The sequence below is a fragment of the Propithecus coquereli genome, unplaced genomic scaffold, assembly GCF_000956105.1.
Source record: "Propithecus coquereli isolate 6110/MARCELLA unplaced genomic scaffold, Pcoq_1.0 Scaffold802, whole genome shotgun sequence".
Lineage (NCBI taxonomy): Eukaryota > Metazoa > Chordata > Mammalia > Primates > Indriidae > Propithecus > Propithecus coquereli.
In genome coordinates, this window is record NW_012154197.1 from 469,297 (window position 1) to 493,055 (window position 23,759).

Sequence of the window (23,759 nt, forward strand, 5' to 3'; positions counted from 1 at the left end):
GCAGTGGTATTTTCAATCATGTAAAGTTGGGACCAACCTAATTTGAGAAACAGCTAATAAGAAAGTGGCTAACTGAATGGGGCACGCATAAGATAGAATATAGAGAAGCTATTAATATTTGTGTTTAATATTAAGATGACTTTTTAGTGACATGGGAAAACGTTTATAATATAATGGAGTGTACAATTGGTTCTCAGTGTGTAGGTGTATACGTATGTACAGAAAAGAGACTGGAAGGAAATACACCAAAATCTTAATATGTTTTATTTCTGGATGGTAAAAACAGGCTATTTTCATTTCCTTCTTTACACTTTTCTGTGTTTTTAAAATTTTTGTAATCAATGTGCTACTTTTATTGAGTTATAATTTATACACAATAAGCTACATATGTTTAAAGTGTACAGTTTGGTTTATTTTGACATATGTAAACACCTGTAACATCCTCACCACAACCAAGATAATGAACATATCCATCCCCTGCAAGAGTTTCCTTGTACACCCTTGTATTCTTCCCTCCTACCCATCACTGTGTTCCTCTCCCATTCCAAGTTAACCACTGATAAGCTTTCCATTACTTAGATTAGTTTGCATTTTCTACAATTTTACATAAATGCAGTCATGCAATATGTATCCTTTTTTTGTCTGACTTTCACTCAACATAATTATTTTGAAATACATTTGTTCCATGATAGCAGTAGTTCATAAATAGTATTCTATTATTTATCCAGTTACCTGTTGATGAGTATGTGGGTTGTTTCAAGTTTTTCTTGCTTGTTCAAACTTAATATCGAAAGGTAACAAGCCTTTGTTATAAGAATCAACTGAACTTGTGTGGAAATCTGTCCTGAATGAAGTGTGGTGTATCCAACTGTGACCAGCTCAAGAATTCCAAATAAGAGCTACTTAAATTGGCAACAATTTTGACTCCCAGAGAGTCCTCACTTTAGCCGGCAAAAATTCCTCAAACTGTACTCCATTTAGAATCTAGAAGGAAAAAGAATCCCAAATGTGAAGGAACAGGAGCACAGCTGGAGAGCTCACTTCCCCAACTTGCCAGGAAACTTTCAGAAAAGCACAACCCAGGGCTGGGCACAGTGGCTCACGCCTGTAACCCTAGCCCTCTGGGAGGATCACTTGAGCTCAAGAGTTCAAGACCAGCCTGAGCAAGAGCAAGACCCTGTCTCTACTGAAAATAGAAAAATTAGTGGGGCATGGTGATATGCACCTCTAGTCCCAGCCACTTGGGAGGCTGAGGCAGGAGGATCACTTGAGCCCCGGAGTTTGAGGTTGCAGTGAGCTGTGATGACGATGATGATACTGCACTCTAGCCAGGGTGACAGAGTAAGACTCTGTCTCAAAAAAAAAAAAAAAAAAAAGCACAACCCAGTAGGGAGTGGATAGAAGTTGCAGAAGTGTCTTTTTGCATTTCTTTCTTTCCTCTTTCCCCCTCTATAAAATGAGGAAAATCCCAACTGTCTTTTGAGGCTATGGATCAAATGAGCTAATTTATGTGAAATCATTTTGAAAACTATAATGCATTGTTTTTTTTAAAAAAAAGGACAATTACTATTATTACCAAGAGGTGAAGCCTAAGTTGAGAAGCCCTTCCTTCACCATGAGCAGTCATTGTTCGAGAGACTGGAAGAAGTAAAATTGCATATTTGAGCCATTATAGCATTGCAGGAACTGTGAGAACATGGTGGTTGTTCAGTTGGGCTTTGCAGAAGGAAATTAGCAAATATTATGTGTCTACAGGGTGTCAGGTACTGGGCAAGATGCTTCTCACCCATTGATACCTAAGTGCATGCTGGCAGAGTGAGCCTGTTTCTGGCAATTTCCAGCACAGCCCTGGCTGAGACATTGCTGGTCATTAAAATGGCTGATATTAAAGTCGTCTATATAGCACATAAGGCATCTATGGGTCCAGTCTTACCCTCTAGTTGCTGTGTTACATGGATTCCTCTCCGATAACGGCAAAGGAAAAGGAAAAGATTAATAATGTTTTAGCTAGTTAACTAATAGGGCAAATAACTAATAGTTAATACTGTTTTCCAAAGGGATCAGTCATCTTAACTCTGTTCTAGGTCAGATTAATTTATAATCTCCCAGCTTTCTTACACACAAAATGAATTAGTCAAAAGACTAAGTCAAAAGTATTACATAATATACTGTGTATTCATGTTGCGTTTTAAACATCTGGAAAATTTTCAATTTCAAAATACAGGGGTTTCAGAGAAAGGATTGTGGACCTGCATTTTATTATCCCTTTGTTAGCCAGAGACGCTGACAACCAGACCACGTGAGAAAACGCGCCATCTGGTGGTTGTAGTGGAGAAACATGCCACAGGGCCGCAGGACGAGGGAGAAAGGCCCGGATCACAGACAAGGACCCTCCAGCTCACAATCCAGGACAATTCCTTCTATTCAGAGGATACTTTAAAATGTCCTCAAGGGCTGCTTGAGGAGGAGGAGGAGCTGTTACTTCAGTTTAAAAAATTAATATTCAGTTTATTAAAGTAAAATAATATTACTTAAGCTTTTTAAAGTTATGGTTATAAATCTTGTATTTATAAACCTAGCAAATATTAATGACTTCTAAGGGAAACCTGAATATCCTATTTATAAACCTGAACTCCTTTACACATTTTCAAATGCATTTATGCATTTAATACATTTGGTTTCCTTTTTGGAGTACTTCAATTGTCTGGCAAATGAAATACAAACAAAATAAAAACAAAACAGTATACTAAAAGTTCCAATACTGTGTATGTGTAATGTTTTGAATGCATAATGTAAATTTTCATTACTGTATGTAAAATTGGTTGTAACGTAAAATTGTAAGTCTAAGTGGATTGCTCAATTACACATTCTAAATTGGAATAAAAATTACCTTCCCAAGTAATTTTTTAGTTGCTTTATCAGTTTGTTGAAATTTCCTAATCCCAGAGGAAATCCTAGCCAGGATGCAGGTGGATTTAGCAGCTGCTAACCAAGACTAGAATATTCTTTGTTCAATATCCTTTCTTTTCTAATGCTTTCATTCTCTGTTTCTGCTCTCACAGGGAGACTCCCTCTTCTTACCTAATAGAATGCAAATCAAATGCTTTCTAATGTCTTTCCCTTTATACCCAACACAACCTTTATGCCTGGGGTCAGCAAACTTTCTGTAAAGGGCCAGATAGTAAATATTTTGGGTTTTGTGGGCCATTTGGTTGCAACTATTAAACTCTACCATTGCGGCATGAAAGTAGCCATAGATATCACATAAGCGAGTATGGCTGTGTATAAAACCTCCGTTTATGGATACTGAAATTTGAATTTCATATAATTTTCATGTGTCACAAAATATTAGTCATGATTTTTTTCCCAACCATTTAAAAATGTAAAAACAATTCCAAGCTTGTGACCCATACAAAAACAGTCAGTGGGCTAGATTTGGCTCATGGGAGAACTATAGTTTGCCAACCATTACCCTAACCAGTGACAGAGAAGTACTAACGTCAATTCTTGTTTCGCATTCTTTCAAAATTCACAAACTTCTCTAGAAATTTCTCAGAAGTTATTTGGCAGGTAAGACATTGTTCAGTACCCATGGCAGGGAGCGGTCTGGAGTGGTTACGCCATGCTGCACCCCACTCCCCACTTTCTTTGGAACCATCCTGTCTGTATATTACTTTAGTTGGGATTTCCTTGTCAGTGAAATACTTTGTTTTGTGTAGGCATGTAAAATGCTGTTTTTCTGTTGACTTTGTTTTCTTTTCCTTCACTAACCCAAAAGGCTTTACCTTTATTATCTGGTCAAGATGTCCCTAAATAGAGCACAATTGATTTTTTAAAAGTTTTTAATTAAGCCACAGTCTGATGTATTTTGTCTTGGGATTCTCGTTTGGTAAAATTTTAACTTTGAAATAATCAAACTAACAAAAAAAGTAGCAAGTATATTACAAATAATTATTTCCTGGCCCATCTCAGAGTGAGTCGTTGACTTGATGACTCATCACTCCTAATACTTCCGTGTTTATTTCCTACAAAAAAGCATTCTGTATAACCACAGTTCAGTCATTGACCTTAGGAAATGAACAGATGTTACTACCGTCTCATCCTCAGACCCCTTTCAAATTTCGCCAACTGTCCCAGCAATGTCCTTTATGTGGTAAAATGAACAAGTTTGGGGCAGCATTTAGTTGTGTCAGCCTTATTCAGTTTCTTAATCGTTCTTTGACTTTGGTACTTTTGAAGATTATAGGCCAGTTATTTTGTAAAATGTCGTTCAATTTGGATTTGTCTGATGTTTCCTCGTGATTAGATTCAGTTTATGCATCTTTGGCAGAAATATTACAGAAGAGGTGCTATGTTCTTCTCAATGCAGCCTATCAAGTGGTAAAGGATTCAGATTTCTCCCATTATTGGTGTTCACTTCTTTCACTTGATTAAGGTGGTTTGCCAGTCTTCTCCACTTGGAAGCTCCTCTTTCCCTCAGTTTCTTGTATGGAAAGCTACTCTGAGAGTATATACACATCCCATTTCTCGTTAAACTTCTATTTATTTACTGATTCATTTATGTCAGTATAGACCCATAGTTTCCTATTTTGTTCAATGGGTTACAAGTCATTATTATGTTGATGCTCAGATTGTCCCAGATTTGCTGTTTTCGTTCCTTAAAGCTGGCTAGTGTGCCCTTTTTTGAGTACTTCCTTGTTTTCTGGCTCATCTTGTACTTTTCCTGCCCAGCCATGGAATCAGTCATCTCTCCAAGGAGTCCTGGGTCCTTTCAGTGGCGAACGTAGTGCCCAGACCTGGATGCTAGGTGTGTGCACTGCACTGGGGGAAGAGACGTACCACTGCTCCAAGGCTCACTTAGTAGACAGAGCTAGGGAGGTTTGCACACCCACACATACATTTATACTTCTTTATCTATGTTGAAATTTATGAGCTCACACCAATACCTAGTCAAACCCAGAGTTCATTGCAGTGTTTTCCTTTCCAATTTGTCACACCTTCTCCAAAAATGAGAAAGTTAGCTTCCTTTACCCCTAATATTTTTGCTTATATTGATCAAGTCTCCTATTCCTAACCAATCTGCCATTGCTATCCACCCCCTGCATGCCTGCCCTGGCCGCCCCACGTAGGATCTAACTCCCTGTCCCAGGCCACAGCCCCAGCTGGGGATCCCACTCATACGCACAGGCTGCAGATCCACATGGATGCCCAGCTTGCTCTGCCTTACCTAATGGCTGAATTGTGGGTAAAAGAAAAAGGGGAGAGGGAAGGCAGAGTCTTGCTGGAATTTTATGTAAACTCCACAAAGGAAGAGATCTTCTGATCTACAGTAATATATCCCAAGTATCTAAAACAGACCTTGCCATATAATAGCCACTCAAAAAAAAAAAAAAAAAAACACCAATTTTGAAGAATCAGTTTTATGAAAATACAAGGTTGACAGTTAATTTAAATACATTCAAATATTTAACTTCAAGATATTCTCCCACCATTATAGATGACTTTTTATAAACTGGAAAGTCATCAAACAGATTAACAGGACAATTAAAGTTTTAATCTCTAGGCAATATGAAGTTTATCTAAATTTGGATTTATATGCATGCATAAAGCCTCACAGCATTAAATACACTCATTTTGAAGTGGAAAATTGGAAAATTCCACTACCCGGTTTTCCTCCCCTGCAGCCCTTCCTCGGCAGCTGCGCCCCCATAAATCACCTATAGCAATTAGCGTACCAAGCACTAAAGTAGCTTAGGACTCTGCCCCACTAAAGTTAACCCTCTTGTAACCGTGCCCCTCTTGCTCCTTAAGCAAAGTGTATAAAAGACTGCTACGTTCTTTGTTTGGCGCTCAGAATTTGGGGAGAGCAAAACCCTCTCTGACCCTTGCCGGCCGGCGTGAATAAAACCTGTTTTTGCCATATCTCCGTGTGCCTCTCGGTGTGTTCCCGGTCAACTCTGCTGTAACAATTTTACCAGCCTACATAAAAATCATCAACATTGTGTGGCACCAACATAAAAGAAAATAGAAAGCGTTTTACTTTCTAACAATATTCTTAAATAGGTACTGCTATGGTATGAATGTTTGTGTCCTCTCCAAAACTCATATTGAAACTTAATCCCCAATGCAACAGTACTAAGAAGTAGGGCCTTTAGGAGGTGACTAGGCCACGAGGGCTCTGCCCTCATGGATCGGAGTAATGTCTTATACAAAAGGGTTGGAGGGATCTAGGTAGGCCCTTTTGCCCTCCATCTCTTCTGCCACATGAGGACACGGCGCTCATCCCCTCTGCCCCATCTGGAGGATGCAGGAATAAGTAGCCATCTTGGAAGGGCAGACTGGGCCCTCATCAGACATTGAACCTGCTGGTGTCTTGGACTCCCAGCCTTGATAAATGTGAGCAATAAATTTATGCTGTTTGTAAATTACCCAGTCTAAGGAATTTTGCTATAGCAGCAAGAATGGACTGAGAGAAACTGGTACCAGAAGTGAGTGCTACTATAACAAATACTTAAACATGTGGAAGTTGCTCTGGACCTGGATAATGGATAGAGGCTGGATGGTGAAGGGCTATTCTGGTTAATGGCTCAGAAGAAAAAGAGAGCTGCAGAGAAAGCCTTAATCTTAGAGGTTACTTAGCGGTTGTAATTAGAATGCTGGCAGAAATACGGACCGTAAAGACCAGTCTGATGAGGTCTCAGAAATGGGGAAGGAGGTATTGGAAACTGGAGGAAAGGCCATCCTTGTTCTAAAGTGGCAAAGAAGCTTGGCTGAATTGTGTCCTAGTTGTAGTGTTATGTGGAAAGCAGAACTTGCAAACAATGAACTAGAATATTTATTTAGTAGGAGAAATCTCTAAGCAAAATGTTGAGGGTGTGGCATGGCTTTTCTTGACTGCTTATTATAAAACACAAGAAGAGAGAAATGAATTAAAGATGGAATTTATAATCAAAGGGAAGCAGAACTTAAAAGATTTGGAAAATTCTTGGCCTGGCCAGGTTGTAAAGAATAAAAAGGTGTGCTGGGGAGAAAATACTAGAGTGTGGCCAAGTGAACGGACATTTGAAGCTGGATGAAAGGAAGCCAGATGCTGTTTATCAAGACAATGGAAGAATAACCCTGATGGCATTTCAGAGATCTTCAAGGCTGCCACTCCCACCAGAGGCCCAGAGTGCCAGTGCCTTGGAGGCAGACTGGTTTCAAAGGAGATGTCCAGTGCACCCACAGAGCCTGGGGGCTTGCTGCCCAGGACTGTGTCAAGTTTCTTTTCCCCACATTTTGGTGCGGCACTCCTTAACCGCCCCCGCTGTGGCTCCAAAGCAGGCCCAGGCAGAACTCAGGCTGCCACTCCAGAAGGCACAAGCAATAAACCTTGGCGGTGTCCATGTGGTGCTAACTCTGCAGGTGCACAGAGTGCAAAAGTGATGGAGGCATGGTTACCTCCACCCAGACTTCAGAGGATGCCTTGGAGAGCCTTGGGTCCCAAGCAGAGAACTGCCACAGCGGCAGGGCTACCGCAGAGCCCCTGCTAGGGCAGTGCCTAGTGGAGCTGTGTGAGCGGGGTAGCCTCTAGACGCTAGAGCTGTGGAGCCACCCGTGTGCAACTCCTGCCTGGGAGAGCTACAGACGTAAGAGTCCAGCCTGTGAGAGCTGCCATGTGAACTGCCGAGCAAAGCCTTTGAGGCCCAACCCCCATCTCGGTGTGTCCCGAAGGTGGGACATAGAGTCAAAGATTGTTCTGGAGCCTTAAGATTTAATGTTTGTCCTGTTGGGTTTTAGATTTGGTTAGGACCTGTAACTCCTTTCCCATTTCTCCTTGTATGTCCTATGCCTGTCCCACCATTGTATTTGGGAAGTACGTAACTTGATTCCACAGGTACACAGCTAGAGAGCAGGTTGTCTCAGGATGAATTTTATCTTGAATTTCACTTATATCTGATTAAGATGAGACTCTGGACTTTAAATTTCTGAGTTGGTGCTGGAGTAAGTTAAGACTTTTGGTGGCTATTGGGATGGAATGAATGTATTTTGCATATAAGGACATGAATTTTGGAGGCCAGGGGCAGAATACTATGTCCTGCAAAATTTATCAGTTGAAACTTAATTGCCAATGTGATAGTATTAAGAGGTAGGTCCTTTAGGAGGTGATTAAGTCGTGAGGGTGGGGCCCTGATAAATGGGATGAATACCCTTATAAAAGGGCTGGAGGGAACTACCTAGGCCCTTTTTGCCCTTCCGCCTTCTGTCACGTGAGGACACCCTACGAGGTGCAGTGAGCTGCCCTTTCCAGACGCTGAATCTGCTTACACCTTGATCTTGGACTTCCCAGCCTCCAGAACTGTGAGAATATAAATTCCTGCTCTTTATAAATTACTCAGTCTCAGGATTTTGTTAGCAGTGGTCCCCAGCGTTTTTGGCAACAGGGACTAGTTTCATAGGGAAGGGGGGAGTGTGGCAAGCCACTGGAGGAGGCAGAGCTCAGGCAGTGATGCCAGTGATGGGGAATGGCTGCAAATGCGGCCCAGGGTTGGGGAGCGCACTGTTAGAGCACCAGAAACAGACTAAGACAGATACATTGTTGCATCAGAAACATCCTGATGGGGGAAGGCTGAAGCTTATAACTTTGGGGGCATTCTTTAGGAATTAGGTACAGGACCTTAGAAGGGGACTATGCAAATGGGGAGTCCTGAAGCTTAAGCAGGAAGTCTGCTTCTTAAAGGAAGTTAAGAGTGAAAGTGTGTAGGCCCAATGCTCGGCACAGTGCAGGCATACAAAACTTAAGCTATTACTGAAGAACTCTGCATCCAGCCTCTACATGAAAGGTCTCAACAAATCTCTATTAAATGCTGCTCACCTGTGACTTTTCTCCCCACTAGAAAACAGGTTCTAATGAAGTTTCAATCAAGAATGACACAGACTGCCAATAAGGTCTTATCATTTTAATTGACTTTAATGATTATTGCTCGTCTGCAAGATTAATATTGCATTCATTAAAAATCATTCAGTACAAAATGAACGTGTTCCTCCCAAGTTGCTCTCCACATGCTCCCTCTGATGCCAGATATTTTTCTACAGTGTCCTTTGTTTACACAGTTTGACAGAGACAGAGCCCTTACCTATCATTCCTATGGACACAGTAATAGATACGGGATCAGGGAGCAGGCCAAAGGGCAGCAGGACTGGGCTCCTTCCTTCCAACAGAGCTGACGTGATGGATACACTGTTGGCCAGGTTACCTCCCCTAAGAGATGTGGTGTTCTGATTGGCTAAAGTGCCCTGGGAAAAAGGGCTTTAACGGTTAGTATCCACAGAGAAGAAAGCACGGTCATACTGGCAAGGAGTGAGAAGGGACTGGGTGGGGAGAAATGGGAGAAGAAAGGGAAAAAAGTTTTGGCAAGACAATTGTCCCTTGCTAGGAAGCTGCAGGGTGAAAGCTTTCCTTTCTTATATTCCTGTTTTTTAATGCCTGTCTCTGATTGGTGGAGAGAGAGAAATGAAAATTTCTAGTATCTAGCACTCATGTATGACCCAACTTTGAAGGATCACAAGCTAGAACAAGTCGAGGATTTAAAATCCTGGGTAATTATATACTTAAAGCTCATGAGCATAAAGCTCATTTGACCATGCAGAAATGCTGGTAAGCAGGGTGCATGGCATGAGAATACATCTCTCTGATCTTTGAGAGAGCCTCTCTGGGGACTCTCTCAGCAAGTGAGCCAGGATGTACTGATTACTTTCTCTACACGTAAACTGCCCTTTAAGATCTTAGTTCATAAGATCTTAGTTCATAAACTTTTTGTGGTATGTGTCAATCAAAAGTGGTATCACTTTTGTAAAACTAACGTTATACAGGGCCTATAGTCCCAGACAAATTATATGGAGCTAGATTTCTCTCACCCTGGCCCAATTTATCATTCTTCTTCCCATCCACACCTACCTTCCTTTAAATATTTTAGGTTGCAGAAGCACAGCTGACCAGAAATTGGCTCTTAAAGGATAAATCCTAAAGATAGAGCTCAGTGCTTTATACTGAGTAATGGCTTAAGAAATTTGCCTTCAGCACAAGCTGTATGGGTCAGAGCTGATAGAATTTGCTGTTATGGCTCCGGTTCACTGACGCTATAAACTATGGGCTAGAAACACAGGGACTTATTAGAGTTTGAGACTTTCATTTCACTAGACTCAACTTGGCAACCTTAGTTCCAAAGGTTCAAAAGAGAATTGATAACAACTAGCCACCCAAACAGTCCCTCAACGTTAACATTAAAGATTTTTCCTTTTTTCTATTTTTTTTGTATGACAGAAATAATGCTAGGAGACAAAATTCAACTTAATAGAGTGCAGTCCGGTTTAAAACTAGAAAATATGAGAGTCTGGTGGGAGTGGTGGAAGGACTATACTATAAATCCAGGTGGGCCTCCTGGATCTCAATGAGCAACACTCACTAATACACATCTCTGAACCAGACATACCACCTTTACACAGGAAACAGGGCTTGGAACTTCTAAGGGAAATTAACATGCACCACCTACATCTAACCTACCTGGCTGGTAGGTACCATCCCTGCTCCTCTGAAGAAGTGAAAGAGCACTGATTTCAGCAGATTTCAGCAGCTAAGAAATGGGCTCTTTTAAGGCGATTTAAACATTGCAGATTGTTCCACATAGAAAGTACCTTAACATTTCCTGTTAATAAGGTACCTAAATTAAGACTAAAGTCCCCAGAAATGGTAAAGAAAGAATCACCTTTCTGGGCTGGGAGTAAAATCCTTCTTTAGTGACTAGGGTGAGGAACCTTGAACCTCAGTTTCATCTAAAGAGCCATGAAGCAAGTTCCTGTGTGGTCTGCAGAACTTGGATAATGAGATGAAAAAACAAGAATGAAATTATAGAAAAAAAATCAAGAGGAAAGGAATAAGAAGAAAATAAAAGTTATCTTAAAAAATATTTCTTTTAGAGTTGTGTGGTTCATGTGGACTGGTCCTTGGTAATATGGTCCATTAGTATCTGTAAAGAAAGAGATTGACTGGTTAACACTTGTATCTTCCATGTGAGAGTTCCAAGAGAAGAATCAGAAAGAGAGCAGCTTCTCCAGAGTCCCTCCCTGGCCCAAGCTGGGGATTCCTGCAGTCATTCCCCAGGCCAGGGAATCATTCTTCCCTGTTCTTCCACAGGGTTTCTGACAATACCATTTCTGGTGTTACTTCCTGCTCCCTGATAATAAAAGTCAGTGGTTTTCAACCCTGACTATACGTTAGACTAATCGGGGGAGTTTTTACGAAATAATTTTGCTTGTTCCCATCCCAGACCAAGTGTATCAGAATCTCTGGAGGTGAGGCCCGAGCTCCAAAATTTCAGAAAACTCTGACTTCTTTATATTTACCACTAAATAAACAATTTCTCTGCCTACCCTGTTAATTTGGAGCAGAGTTCTTGTACTCTTCAAAATCAGGTATAGCATATGGTCTTCATTTTAGAAAGCTGGCTTGACTGCTTGGCTTAATACTGGGGAAAAGAGCTTTTCACCTGCTTCCCCCAAGTTACCTGTAATAATTGGGTTTGAATGGCCCATTTTTGTTGAGTCCCAGATATTTTGCTTGGTCATCTGTCAGCTCTGTCAGGTGGGCATCAAATGATGGCAGGTGCAAGCTGGCGACGTACTCATCTAGGAAGAGCAAAATGGGAGAGGAGCAGACTCCTTTTCAAATATGCCCCTCAGGGTGTAATCTTCCCATTTTCATTTGAAGCTTTTTAAGACAGAGGACAAGGGATGGAATAACTTTGAAGGAATCCAGAACTTGAAATATTTGGTTAGTAATAATAATAATAATAATAATTAAAAAAAAAACCCTCAGGCCAGGCACGGTGGCTCATGCCTGTAATCCTAGCACTCTGGGAGGCCGAGGCGGGAGGATCGCTTGAGGTCAGGAATTTGAGATCAGCCTGAGAAAGAGCGAGACCCTGTCTCTACTAAAAATAGAAAGAAATTAGCTGGACAACTAAAAATATATAGGAAAAAAAAAATTAGCCAGGCATGGTGGCGCATGCCTGTAGTCCCAGCTACTCGGGTGGCTGAAGCAGAGGATTGCTTGAGCCCAGGAGTTTGAGGTTGCTGTGAGCTCAGCTGACGCCACAGCACTTCAGCCCAGGCAACAGAGCAAGACTCTGTCTCCAAAAAAAAAAAAAAACAAAAAAAAAAACCCTCAAAGCTGCCTTTAGGGAAGGCTACTTCTCTCAGTACATCCCAAGTGTGTCTGGAAAGCCACTTAGCAGGGTGACAAAAGGGGGTGAAGTTATAGCTCCCTATACTCCTCTGGCAAAGCTTTCGGCTTCACCTCAGTGGCCAACATGTCACATACTATTCCCACCTTCCTGCAGCAACCCCCCTAACCGGATTAAACTATAGTCAAGTTATGAATCACAATGGACACCAGTAAGCTCAAAAGAGCCTTGTGTCATTAACACTTATCCAGGATAAGAGCCATAAAGGCCTCAAATCTTAGAATCATGGACTTCTAAGTTAGTTGGCACAAATTTGGTAGTTTTCCACAGACAAGCTTCCCTGACTTTTATGATTATGAATTTTTTAAAAAACCAATCTGAGGTAAGCTATTGGAGGGGACAAGAAGTTTTTTAGCTTTAAGAGGTCAAAAATTTGGGAGGTAGGTACCACTGTACAGAAAGGTAAAGGACTAGAGATGATGTATTATGTCATATGAACACAGCATAGTTGTCCTGTAGCATGACAGGAGGTTAGGTAGGAGGTAATTTGCATACGTACATAGAGAATGGACAATAAATGTATGTGTTTCTGTTTCTCTCATTTTGGTCTAAGGCTATACTCAGTCGTGCTGAGAAATTTACTGAATTTCATAAGCCTGTTTAGAATAAGAGCATCTACTCTAAACCACTGTGCTAAGCACTGTTATTCTGTAGCTGTAATTCTTACTACAATTCTGCAATGTATGTTGTATTATTCTTACTTTACTGATCAAGAAACTGAAGCTCATAGAGATTAAAACTTGTTCTGAGGTCAAATAACCAATAAACACTAAAAGGAATTAGTACTCTGACTCTAAATCCAATGCTCTTCATGATAGTCATTTTACCAAACCATGCAGCTGGGGATCAGCATAGGTTTCCACCGTTTTCCACTCACCCATTTTCTTAGGAAGCAAGTACACATCCTGTTTGTATCGTCCCTCAGGTGCATTATAGAGTTCTATCAGTGCCAAAGCCTAAGGTGAAAAAAGAGGGCCAGGAAACACAAAAACAGTTCTTAGGGACATAAAAATAAAACTAGGTTTAACAGGGTTTTGTGTAAGTACTATAGTGATCTACCATAGTGACAGCACCTAGGACTCTGCCTGTAATAAAGGCCAGCACACACCATAAGAGAATTTGTTGGTTTTTTTTTTCAGTTCCTGACAGAAGAACAAACTAAATACAACTAAGCTGGAACACTATATTCTCAACTAAAACAGCCAAGACGAAGAGACACAAACACTGACTAGTGACTCTTTTCTATTCTTGAGAAAGCCTAAGTCTCAACAATTTATTACACGAAAAAAGAATAGGTCGATAAGAACACAGCACGGCTGGGCCACTCATTGGAACTCTGATCTATGCCCAGTTCCACAATTCAGTGTAGGGCAAGCAGGCATTTTGTCACATACCTGTGTTGTAGCTGTGATGGACAGAACAAAGGTGGGAACTGTGGAGCAGCTCAAATTGAGCAGACGACCCTGGAAAGGTCAGAGAAAACCTTGGGATGAGCTATTATCCCTTTGTCTCAGATTGCAAGTCAAGCCTATGCCAGAAAGGACTTTATACCCCTCTAGACTCAGTTGGAAGAGAAGGAATTACAGTTACAAATCAGGACCCTAGGTTTTATACTATTTTCTACAAATCCATCTGAGTCTGGAAGGTTGAATAATTAGTTGTGGTCAGGAAATAGTATGTTATTTAGTAAAAAGTAGAATTTTTTTTTTTTTGAGTGATTCTGTTTTAAGGATCAGACCGTTTGAGAAATACACCTCTATCCAAAGATAGAATCAGGGAAGCACAGGCCTAGTATTTTTTCTCTACCACCCTTCCCCACCATGGACCTGACCACACTGCTTGAGCTGTTCTGCCAGAGTGCTGTGTGTGTACCTCTGCCAGGAGGACAACGCGTTTGCCGTCTGGCCAGATGACATGGTCCACCTGAGAACGTACTCGCTCCCACGTCAGCTCCGGAGTGCGGAGGCTGGTCTAAAAGGAAGGAGGCACAGTTGACCGTGGCTATGATGGAAGGTAGACAGGAAAGGCCTAGCGACACATGAGAGAAGCCTTACCACATCGATTTCTGTGTTGGAGTGGCCCATATTGCATACGATACAACTGTTTTTCATGCGGTCCAAGTGCTCTCGCGTCACTACATTTTTATTTCCTAAAAGTAAAGATGAGTGGCTGAGGAAAAACACTCCAGAAACAAAGGTACTGACCAGCTTTCAGTTAGAACATGGGCGAGAGGAGGTTTGCTGGCATTAAAGAACGAGTATACATTGTGAGAAAAGAAGTGCATAACAGCTCCTTAGGCTCAGTTATCCGGTTATAAGACCAAGAAATATAAAAAAGTCGCCAGGGAAAAAGGCTCTTTCCTCTGGAAAACATGTCAAGGTTCTGATAGCTTGCTCGAGTTCTGAGACCTTTACACTGAGTACAGGTCTGTCTTACTTTCTATGACAGTCAGTCAGTCTACTTTCAAGATTTAACCTCAGAGTTAACACTCCTCCACGCACACCAAAGCGTCGATACTTACCTGTGCAAGTTATTACGACATCGACTTGCCGGATGACTTCGTTTAGCTTTACCACCCTGAACCCATCCATGCTGGAAGAAAAGGAAGGAACATTATGAGTAAAAGCAAGCAGGCACTGCAGGGGAAGCTGGTCACGAAATGAGACAACAAGACCCCCTTCTAAAGTCAGAGCCAGTGCCACCTCACAGGGATGCAAAGTGATAAGCTGTGCTAGACTATACACACTGGCCTCTTCAGAGTCCCCAAGACTCCATTCAGGAAGAAAAAATGCCAAGAGGCTCTAGGAGAGCCCCAGGGTTAGACTGAGGCGGACAGAGCAACTCTAATGTTCTCTTCCTCTGGGAGATTTCTGCAAAAATGATTAATACAATAAATCAAGAACTCTCAGAAACATAAAGTACCTGAAGTGAATCATAGTATTAACACACTGTTCTTACCAGGCCTGCAGAGCACAGATAGGGTCAATTTCTGTGATGTAGACAATTGCTCCAAGGGCCTTGAGAGCAGCACAGCAGCCCTTTCCTACCTGTAGCACATGTAGAAAGAAAGGTCAGGTTGTCAGGTTCATTAAGGCATGGATATTGGGGCAAGCAGGTTCTTTGGGAGACAGGAATTAACCTTCACAAAATCACCAACCATCTAGTGAGCACCTGCAGGGATGCTCTGACCACGAGCAGAGCAGAAACAGTCCCAGATTATGTTGTGAAACTCAGAGAGGTAATTTAGCCGACATGTCATAGCAAGGGCTGGGACTTTGGATAAAAATGTTATCATTAGGGAAACAAGACCTGGCAAGAGCAACTCGCTCTCCGTAACCTCTAATTTCTTATTCCAGAAAAACCAATTAACTCTCACTTGAGATGCATCTACTCAAGGACAACCTATCAGCTGAGAAACTTCTGTGGGTCACTGTTGAAGACAATAAAATCTCCCGTAACCTACTCTAGTTTACAGATACTCAATTATATGCCACTTCAGATTCTACCCTTCATTCTACTGCAAGTCACACGTGGGGCTACAATGCTACATATTCACTTGAAATAAGTCTCATTAAAGGTTATTCTTATAATTAGGGGTAAATGATGCTAACATTCCATTCCATAAGACAAACTAGTAAAACCTGAAAACTCAATTCATTCTGCATGTCTCTATTCACAAATCTGAATAAAGGACTTTTGCTATTGTTTTGAGATATATTATCTAAAACAATTTTAAACCGTGCATGAGTGACTCTAGACTGATAGCATAAGCCTCCTTCACACAATATTTCTCATAAGTCTATGAAAAGAAAGAGACACTCAGGCCCAGCTATTTACCTCACCATAGCCACACACCACCACTTGTTTCCCACCAAACATCACATCTGTGGTCCTCTTCAGGCTGTGAAAACAGACAAGGGCTGAACTCAAACATTATTAGCTCAAACTCAGTCCCTCTGCACAAAGTTAAAAGTGTGGGGCAATGCCCATGAGAACTTCGATTGGAAGTTGGCTGAGCTCAACGTGAAGTGACCCCTCTAACGAAGTTTTAAAGTCAAAGGAAGACCAGGGGACAAGACTGGAGTGATATCAGACTAACACTGCAATCCAACCCAAATCTACCCCTTTAAATTTGAATATATATGCATTTCAACCTACCCATCCAAAATGGATTCTCGGCAGCAGTACAAGTTATCAAACTTCTGTTTGGTAACAGAATCATTGACATTCATGGCAGGAACACAGAGCTTCCCAGCTTTCGAGAGCTGATATAGCCTAAAGGGAGAAGAGGCCACAAAAACAAAAAACAAGTTAGCTGGTAAACATAATACATGGCAAAATCTGACTAATTCTCAAGTTCCATGCTGCCCTCCCCAGTCTTATTTATTGCCCAAGGATATTAGTAAACATGATTATTTCCTTGTCATTCCTCCTCACTTCTTTTCATTTTTTTCTCCCCCCACGTTTTTTTTTGGAAGGAAAAAAAACCCCTTTCAATTGAAGAAATTTACTTCTCTTTCATACAGGGGATGTTATTTTCTTAGACCAGCATTTCTCAATCTTTAAAATCCCACGCCTACTTCTGACAAACACACTATTGATGATTTTGATATGGTTCCCTGTGTGTGAGTGCACGTAAGTAAGCAACCATGCGCAATGTGCCCCCAACTGAGAAACACTCTTTTAGATATCTTTTAGGTATTCCAACAAGCCAAGAATATTTTGCCCAGTTTCACTTTTGTAGTGTGTATAATGTGTAGTTTTACAATAAGATTGTTTTCATATTTCAAATATAAAATTATAATACAATATTGAATACAGTTTTCAAGATACACTCACTCCCTACCCCTCATACCCAAACACTAGTTGAGAAACATTCAGTGGAGTAAATGGGAGAGAAAAATGCATCAACTAGAACCTGAAATAATTTCCTTCTAGGGTCAACTTGATTTTCAAAAGTAAAAATGCAAAGGTTTTATTTAATGAAGATACTCCCATTTAGTTACTACAAGTCTGAAACACAGCCCTGAAGCCTAACAGAGACCAGAAGAATTTGCTGAGGCAAGGACACAAGGGCAGCTACTCCAGAATCTGTTACCTGTGAACACCAGTCACGCTCTCTTCCACAATGCCTCGGATCTTCTTAAACACGTTTGGATACTTCTTATAAACCCAGTGGGTTAAGTCTCCCCCATCATCCAGGATCTACAGAACAGCCAGAAGACTTCTATGGGCATTCAGGCTGCTAGAGCTGGGGGGAACTTTGAACCCACTTTCTGCACTAGTAAGAGAGCCCTATATGTTTTGGAAGAGCACTCCTTGGAGCTCCTTAGAGCAGGTTTAGACAGTGGAAATACAGTCAAGTTTGTTGGTGTAAAATGGTTAAAAGGATTCCTACGTTTGTTCTAGACTACAGTGAAGAGTATTAGGCTAATCACAGACTCATTTTCAGTTTAGAGTCTTGAAATATACAGTCCCTTTGAATGCAAAAGGAGAGCTGGGGCAAGAAGGAAAGAAACCAGACTCCTATTCCAAAAAGGTACCACCATTTCCTTCTGCTTTGTTCTGCTGTGTTTGAGCCACATGTGTTTGGCTAGTCTTACTCTTCCCCCACATTTCCATTCAGTACTCAGACTCATTCTGAATAGGTATCGAGCTAAACACTTTAGCAACAAAGTTAGTGCATAAGACCAAACATCCAAAACATATTTAGGGAACCATGCTTCAAGGGAAAAAAAGGCAATAAATCTATTATCCAAGTGCAGGATGGATATGCATCATTACCATGTTGGCCTGCCACCCGTCCATGTTCACACAGCGGTCAATGCACCACCAGAAGTCATCTTCTGATTCACCCTTCCAAGCAAACACTGCAACTCCTGTAGAGACAGAAATAAGTCAGTTGATTATTCCTTTGAGGAATGTACTATACTGATATCACTTTCTGAGATTCATATGAAGAGAAAAAGGCAAAAGAAACTATTCCAGAAAAGAAAAAAACTTAAGAAATGTCAAAATACACTTACATAGCTCATATAGTACTTTAAGAATTTACTTTAAGAAATTAAGGGATTTTTGTTTTTTAAGTATTTTGGGGCTATGGTGGCTCACGCCTGTAATCCTAGCAATTTGGGGGGCCAAGGTGGGAGGATTACTGGAGGGTAGGAGTTTGAGACCAGCCTGAGCAACATAGCAAGACCTGTCTCTACAAAAAAAAAGAAAAAAAGTCAGGTGTGGTGGCACACACCAGTAGTCCCACTACTCAGGAGGCTGAGGCAGGAGGATCGCTTGAATCCAGAAGTTTGAGGTTGCAGTGAACTATGATCACACCACTGCACTCTAGCCTGGGAGACGGAGCAACACCCTGTCTCCAAAAAAAAGTATTTTGGAGCCGTACAATGTTATTCTCCGTGGGCCACTTTTATACTTAAAACTCTATCCTAAGGAGATGAAATAAAATGGGAATCAACATAAAATTATTCACTGGAGCATTATTTATATATGTAAACATCTTGAAACAATCTAAATGTTCAATATTAGGAAAACAGTGAAGTAAAATCGCATAGCTACATGAATAAGTATTAAAAATGATGCTGTCGAAGTTTTCAGTGACATGGAAAACTACTTTTGAAAATGTTATATTTAGATTATGAAACTGTACACATACTGAGTTATTTCATCACTGTAAAGCAGACAGAAAAAAGGGAAAAATCTGTTACATACTATCTCTGCATAGTGGGATAGTGGATTTTTGGGGGAATTTTCTAAATTCTCTACAATAAACACTTATCAAAAAAGAATAAACAAACAAAAAATCCCCAAAGTACTATAAAGTTGCTTTTCGAGAATCCTGGGAAGATGGGAGGTCCTCAAACAAACTTAATCGTGATTTTTTCCTGAACATATTAACAATAAAAATCATGTTTAGGCCAGGTACAAGGGCTCACTGTAAGCCTAGCACCCTGGGAGGCCAAGGTGGGAGGATCGCTTGAGCTAGGAGCTCGAGACCAGCCTGAGCAAGAGTGAGACCCCATCTCTACTAAACATAGAAAAATTAGCCAGGCATGGTGGCGCATGCCTGTAGACCCAGCTACTTGGGAGGCTGAGGCAGGAGGATCACTTGAGCCCAGGAGTTTGAGGGTACAGTGAGCTAGGCTGACGCCACAGCACTCTACCCAGGGCGAAAAAGCGAGACTCTGTCTCAAAAAAAAACCCACACCAGCCTGAGCAAGAGCGAGACCCCATCTCTACTAAAAATAGAAAGAAATTAATTGGACAACTAAAAATATATATAGAAAAAATAAGCCAGGCATGGTGGTGCATGCCTGTAGTCCCACCTACTCGGGAGGCTGAGGCAGAAGGATTGCTTGAGCCCAGGAGTGTGAGGTTGCTGTGAGCTAGGCTGACGCCATGGCACTCACTCTAGCGCGGGCAAAAGAATGAGACTCTGTCTCAAAAAAAAAAAAAAAACCCACAAATTATGGTTAGTAAAACTCACCAGTAGCCCACATACTTTCAATGCCATATTGAATACTAGAATAATAAATTATTTAAGGAACCATCAATATAAAAGGCTTACTTGTATTCTCTCTCAAAATTGATGAGACTTTTGGTGAAAGGAGGCCAGCTGAGCTCACACTTACATAGCTTATATAGTTTAATATTCTTCTTTGTTCACTTAACATTAGAACTGGGCTTTCCCCATGTCATTAGATTATTTTCAAAGATCATTTTTAACGACTACATAATATTCCAACAGAGTTGTAGACCTTAATTTTATTATTCATTTTCTTCTTGTTGATGTTTTTATTATCCCTCAAAGTTTACAGCCCCTAGACATACATGACATTGTAAGAACAAATTTGATACATAAAAAATATGTTTAGACGATTATTTTCGGGTAAAGTTGGTGAAAAACACAGAACTTACCAGCCTCAGCCAGTGCTGCAGCCACTTCATTCTGAGTTGAGTAGATGTTGCAAGCAGACCAGCGGCACTGAGCCCCCAGGGCACAGAGGGTCTCGATCAACACCTGTGTGGATGTGTAGGAAGACAGGGTGAGGAAGAGGAGGCCCAACCAGAAGTGGGGAGCAAACCTTAGTGAGAAAACAACACCCATCCACCCTGTAGCAACAGGTGCTGCACTGGGAAGTTACAAAAGGGTATATTCTAGTAAGGTGGCACACTGGTATTTAACTATACCCAACATATAGGTACCTAAAAGTCTTAATAACATTTTAATAACAGTTATATTTTTGTAAATCTAGATCTTCCTAGGTCTGGTTTGCTCAAAGCAGGTTTACTTATACAAACGAAAGTAGAAAACCCCATTATTGTGTAATGGGGAGATGCCACCTAAAGTCAGCATTTGGAGGTTGGCTAGGTAGAGAAAGAAAAGTAAAAAACCACCACCAGAACACCCTACTTCATTCTTCCCCTTATCAGAAGTCCCTCTCTTTTCTTACAACAAACTCACCGCTGTCTGGGCCGTGATGTGTGTACAGCCCACTATTTTAGCACCAGCCAAGGGCTTCTCCCCCTGAGCACGTTTCCTGAGTGAAATCAGAGCAGACATGTCTGTGAAAGAACAGAGGATTTGAGCTAGGTCTGCACTAGCAATACCATCAGTTCCTGCCCCAGCAGCATCTAGGGCCGGTCTGGATCTGGTGAGATGAGGCAGAGAAACTACAAGCATATTTCCATGATGATCTGGCTGCTTCAACAGCAGTGTAACAGTAGAGTTGTCATACAACCACCTGGAACTTCAGCTTTATATGCAGAGGACTGAATAGAGAATGAAGTAAATCCTCAAAACTGATTAAAATGGAGGGTGAATCTCGCCATTCACTTGGGAGAGGGCAGTAGTTACAGCATTGGCTAAGGAACTCATATAATCATCAGACCAGGAAGAAAGACTTTACCCTCAGCAGAACCCACTAGCTTCTGTTTTCTTTGCTGTCTTACCCCATCCTGTCAGTCTGTTTGGTTCTTCTACTCTCAGTATAAAACGTGCCTTCAACTGAAAACAACAAAAGAGTCAAGAGGACCTTGTTGAGAGTGAGGTCAGGTAGAGAAACCAAGATTAAACTGATTGTCAGTCACTTTTACTCTGCTCCAGCAGAGGGTGCTCAGGACCAAACAAGATCCTAGGTCACCACATCCTTACTTAAAACCCTCCCACATCAGCTGCTTCTGGGAAATCTGGGTCTCTGTGATTGGCAGCTAAAGTAAGATCCCACATAACTAACCACCGTGGAGGACTTGCTGACTCTGCAGTGTAGATCTTTGAATATGGTATGGTGGTGGTGGTGGGGGGAACAGAAACTATTCTGTGAGTAATTACCACATGCTGAGAAGAAGAAAAACGGAAAACCTAAGAACAAGAATCCTGAAGCTCAAGCTCCATACAGAGAGAAGTGTTAATCCAAAAATCCAGGGTTGTCTTTTCCCAGGATACCTTCAAGTTAGCTTTCAGGCCTTAAGTTGTTGTGGATCCTGAGGACCGACAAGAGGGTTGATTCTGGTTCTTTACCCACCCCTTTTCTTTACCTTGCTCCGCAATCTCAATCTCTCGGCGTCCAAATTCTGCCTGCTTGATGTTCTTCACACAGAAATTGCTGCTGCCCTTGGAGTTGGTTTGCTGCTTCTCTCGGGGGGAAACCTCATCATCAGAGCTATCTGTGTAGGATGCAGCTGGAGCCAGGAAAAGAATGAGGATAGAAAAACCTCAATGGCCCCACCTCCACAGAGTACAGTGCCCAAGGGACTCCAATTTAAGTTAAGTGAACACTCTTAATTGGAGCTACCTTTTTTGTCACTCTCAGTTCTACTCCTCTAGGGTCTAATGGATGGTATGAATGAAACTGTTGTGGATCTTTCAGTGTTGCAGCTCATTTGCCCACCCTAACAATCCTGTGATAAGGGGCCACAGATCCTAATCCTGCACCAACTACAGTGATCCCAGATAACAGAGGCACTTAGTCCCAATCTGGATTGGAACCAGACCAGACAACAATGGAAGAATAATTTAGGGCAGAGAAGGAATGCTATTTCCACATATCACCGGTTCTCAAATTCAAGCATCTAAAGCACCTATCAGAATCACAAGGAAGGTTTGTTAAAACACAGATAGCTAGACCCCATGGCCAAAGTTTTCCATTTGGTAGGTCTCAGGTGGTGCCCAAGAATTCATACTTCTAACAAGTTCCCAGGTGTTGCTGGTCAGAGGACCACACTTTGAGAACCTCTGACACAGATGAAAGGGTAAGATAGTCTTACAAGGGATTTAACAGTAGGTTGTGCTCAGGGAATATAGAGCAGGGAAGAAATGACACAAAAGGCAAGCAGTTCTAGTTCTATTGCCAGTCTTGGGGAAGGTCTGTCAAGATGATCAACTTTGAAAAGCAGCTTCAGGCCAGGTGTGGTGGCTCACACCTGTGATTCCAGCACTGTGGAAGGCCTCAGGCCAGGAATTTGAGATCAGCCTGGACAACAAAGTGAGAACCCTGGCTCTACAAAAAACTAAAAAATTAGCCAGGCATTGGTGGTGCTCGCGCCTATAGTCCTAGCTACTTGAGAGGCTGAGCCAAGAGGATCACTTGAGCCTGGGAGTTGGAGATTGCAGTGAGCTGTGATTCTGCCACTGCACTCTAGCCTGGGTGACAGAGTGAGACCTTGTCTCAAAAACAAAAAAACAAAACAAAACAAAAAAACCAAAAAACCCCCTAGCTTTACATAAAAGCTAAAAAATATCCTCCTGATACGCAAGAGGATATATAACAATCATCTCTCCTTAACTCTCAAATCACATTTCTCTCTGAATTTTTCCCATTACTGTTTCTGCCAGTGTACTAGGTCTCTCTCACTGATTTCTATATATAGGACCTTCTTCTGTCCAGCTAATACAAGTACTACTAAAGGTTATGTTCCCCACTATGACAATTTAACTCTATCACTAAGCTTTTTAAAAGGTTCTAACAGGTTTCCATAACATAGCCATCAAGATCTTTGAAAACGTCTTTAAAGTTTTCTTTACTCATTCTTTCTCTTTTAACTCAATTTTCAAAATTAATTTTTCTTCTTTCTTAGTTATAATTAGTTTGTTTGTCACCCACCACCTTTTTTACCTGTCATTCCAAGAAACCTTTTCATTTATGATATCCATTATATTTGGTGGTGTTTTCGCACACTTATGCCTACAGTGAGCATATATATTCCTTTATTTCAGTAGTTAACCCTATATACCACCATTTGTTCTTGTCTTCCTATCTTCTCTATATTGGGTTATCAGTGGCACAAGGCAGAGATAAGTTCCTTCTAAATTGTTTTTTTACATTCCTTATACTTCAAGCCCAGTCCTTAACGTTAATAATATAATGCAAATGATATTCTAGCAAAGTACAATTAATGGCTTTTGGTACAAATCTCTTTGCTGACATTAATAGCAGTCTGTGATCTTGGGCATGCCTTTTAATCTAT

The 23,759-nt window shown here is 41.3% G+C and overlaps 1 protein-coding gene across 1 annotated transcript in view; it reads right to left on the reverse strand.

Moving 5' to 3' along the window:
* Positions 1-8,924: 8,924 nt before the first annotated feature.
* AHCYL1 (adenosylhomocysteinase-like 1) overlaps positions 8,925-23,759 on the reverse strand; it is a 48,315-nt gene continuing 33,480 nt past the window's right edge. Inside the window, exons 3-17 of the mRNA XM_012663378.1 lie at positions 21,831-21,974; positions 20,758-20,858; positions 20,211-20,313; positions 18,066-18,160; positions 17,380-17,486; positions 16,440-16,556; positions 16,119-16,182; positions 15,240-15,328; positions 14,803-14,873; positions 14,336-14,430; positions 14,154-14,252; positions 13,676-13,744; positions 13,159-13,237; positions 11,544-11,664; positions 8,925-11,006 (exon numbers count right to left, since the gene is read on the reverse strand). Of these exons, the coding sequence (XP_012518832.1) occupies positions 11,000-11,006; positions 11,544-11,664; positions 13,159-13,237; positions 13,676-13,744; positions 14,154-14,252; positions 14,336-14,430; positions 14,803-14,873; positions 15,240-15,328; positions 16,119-16,182; positions 16,440-16,556; positions 17,380-17,486; positions 18,066-18,160; positions 20,211-20,313; positions 20,758-20,858; positions 21,831-21,974 (1,361 nt within the window). The 3' untranslated portion in view covers positions 8,925-10,999. The remainder of the gene's footprint in view (positions 11,007-11,543; positions 11,665-13,158; positions 13,238-13,675; positions 13,745-14,153; positions 14,253-14,335; positions 14,431-14,802; positions 14,874-15,239; positions 15,329-16,118; positions 16,183-16,439; positions 16,557-17,379; positions 17,487-18,065; positions 18,161-20,210; positions 20,314-20,757; positions 20,859-21,830; positions 21,975-23,759) is intronic.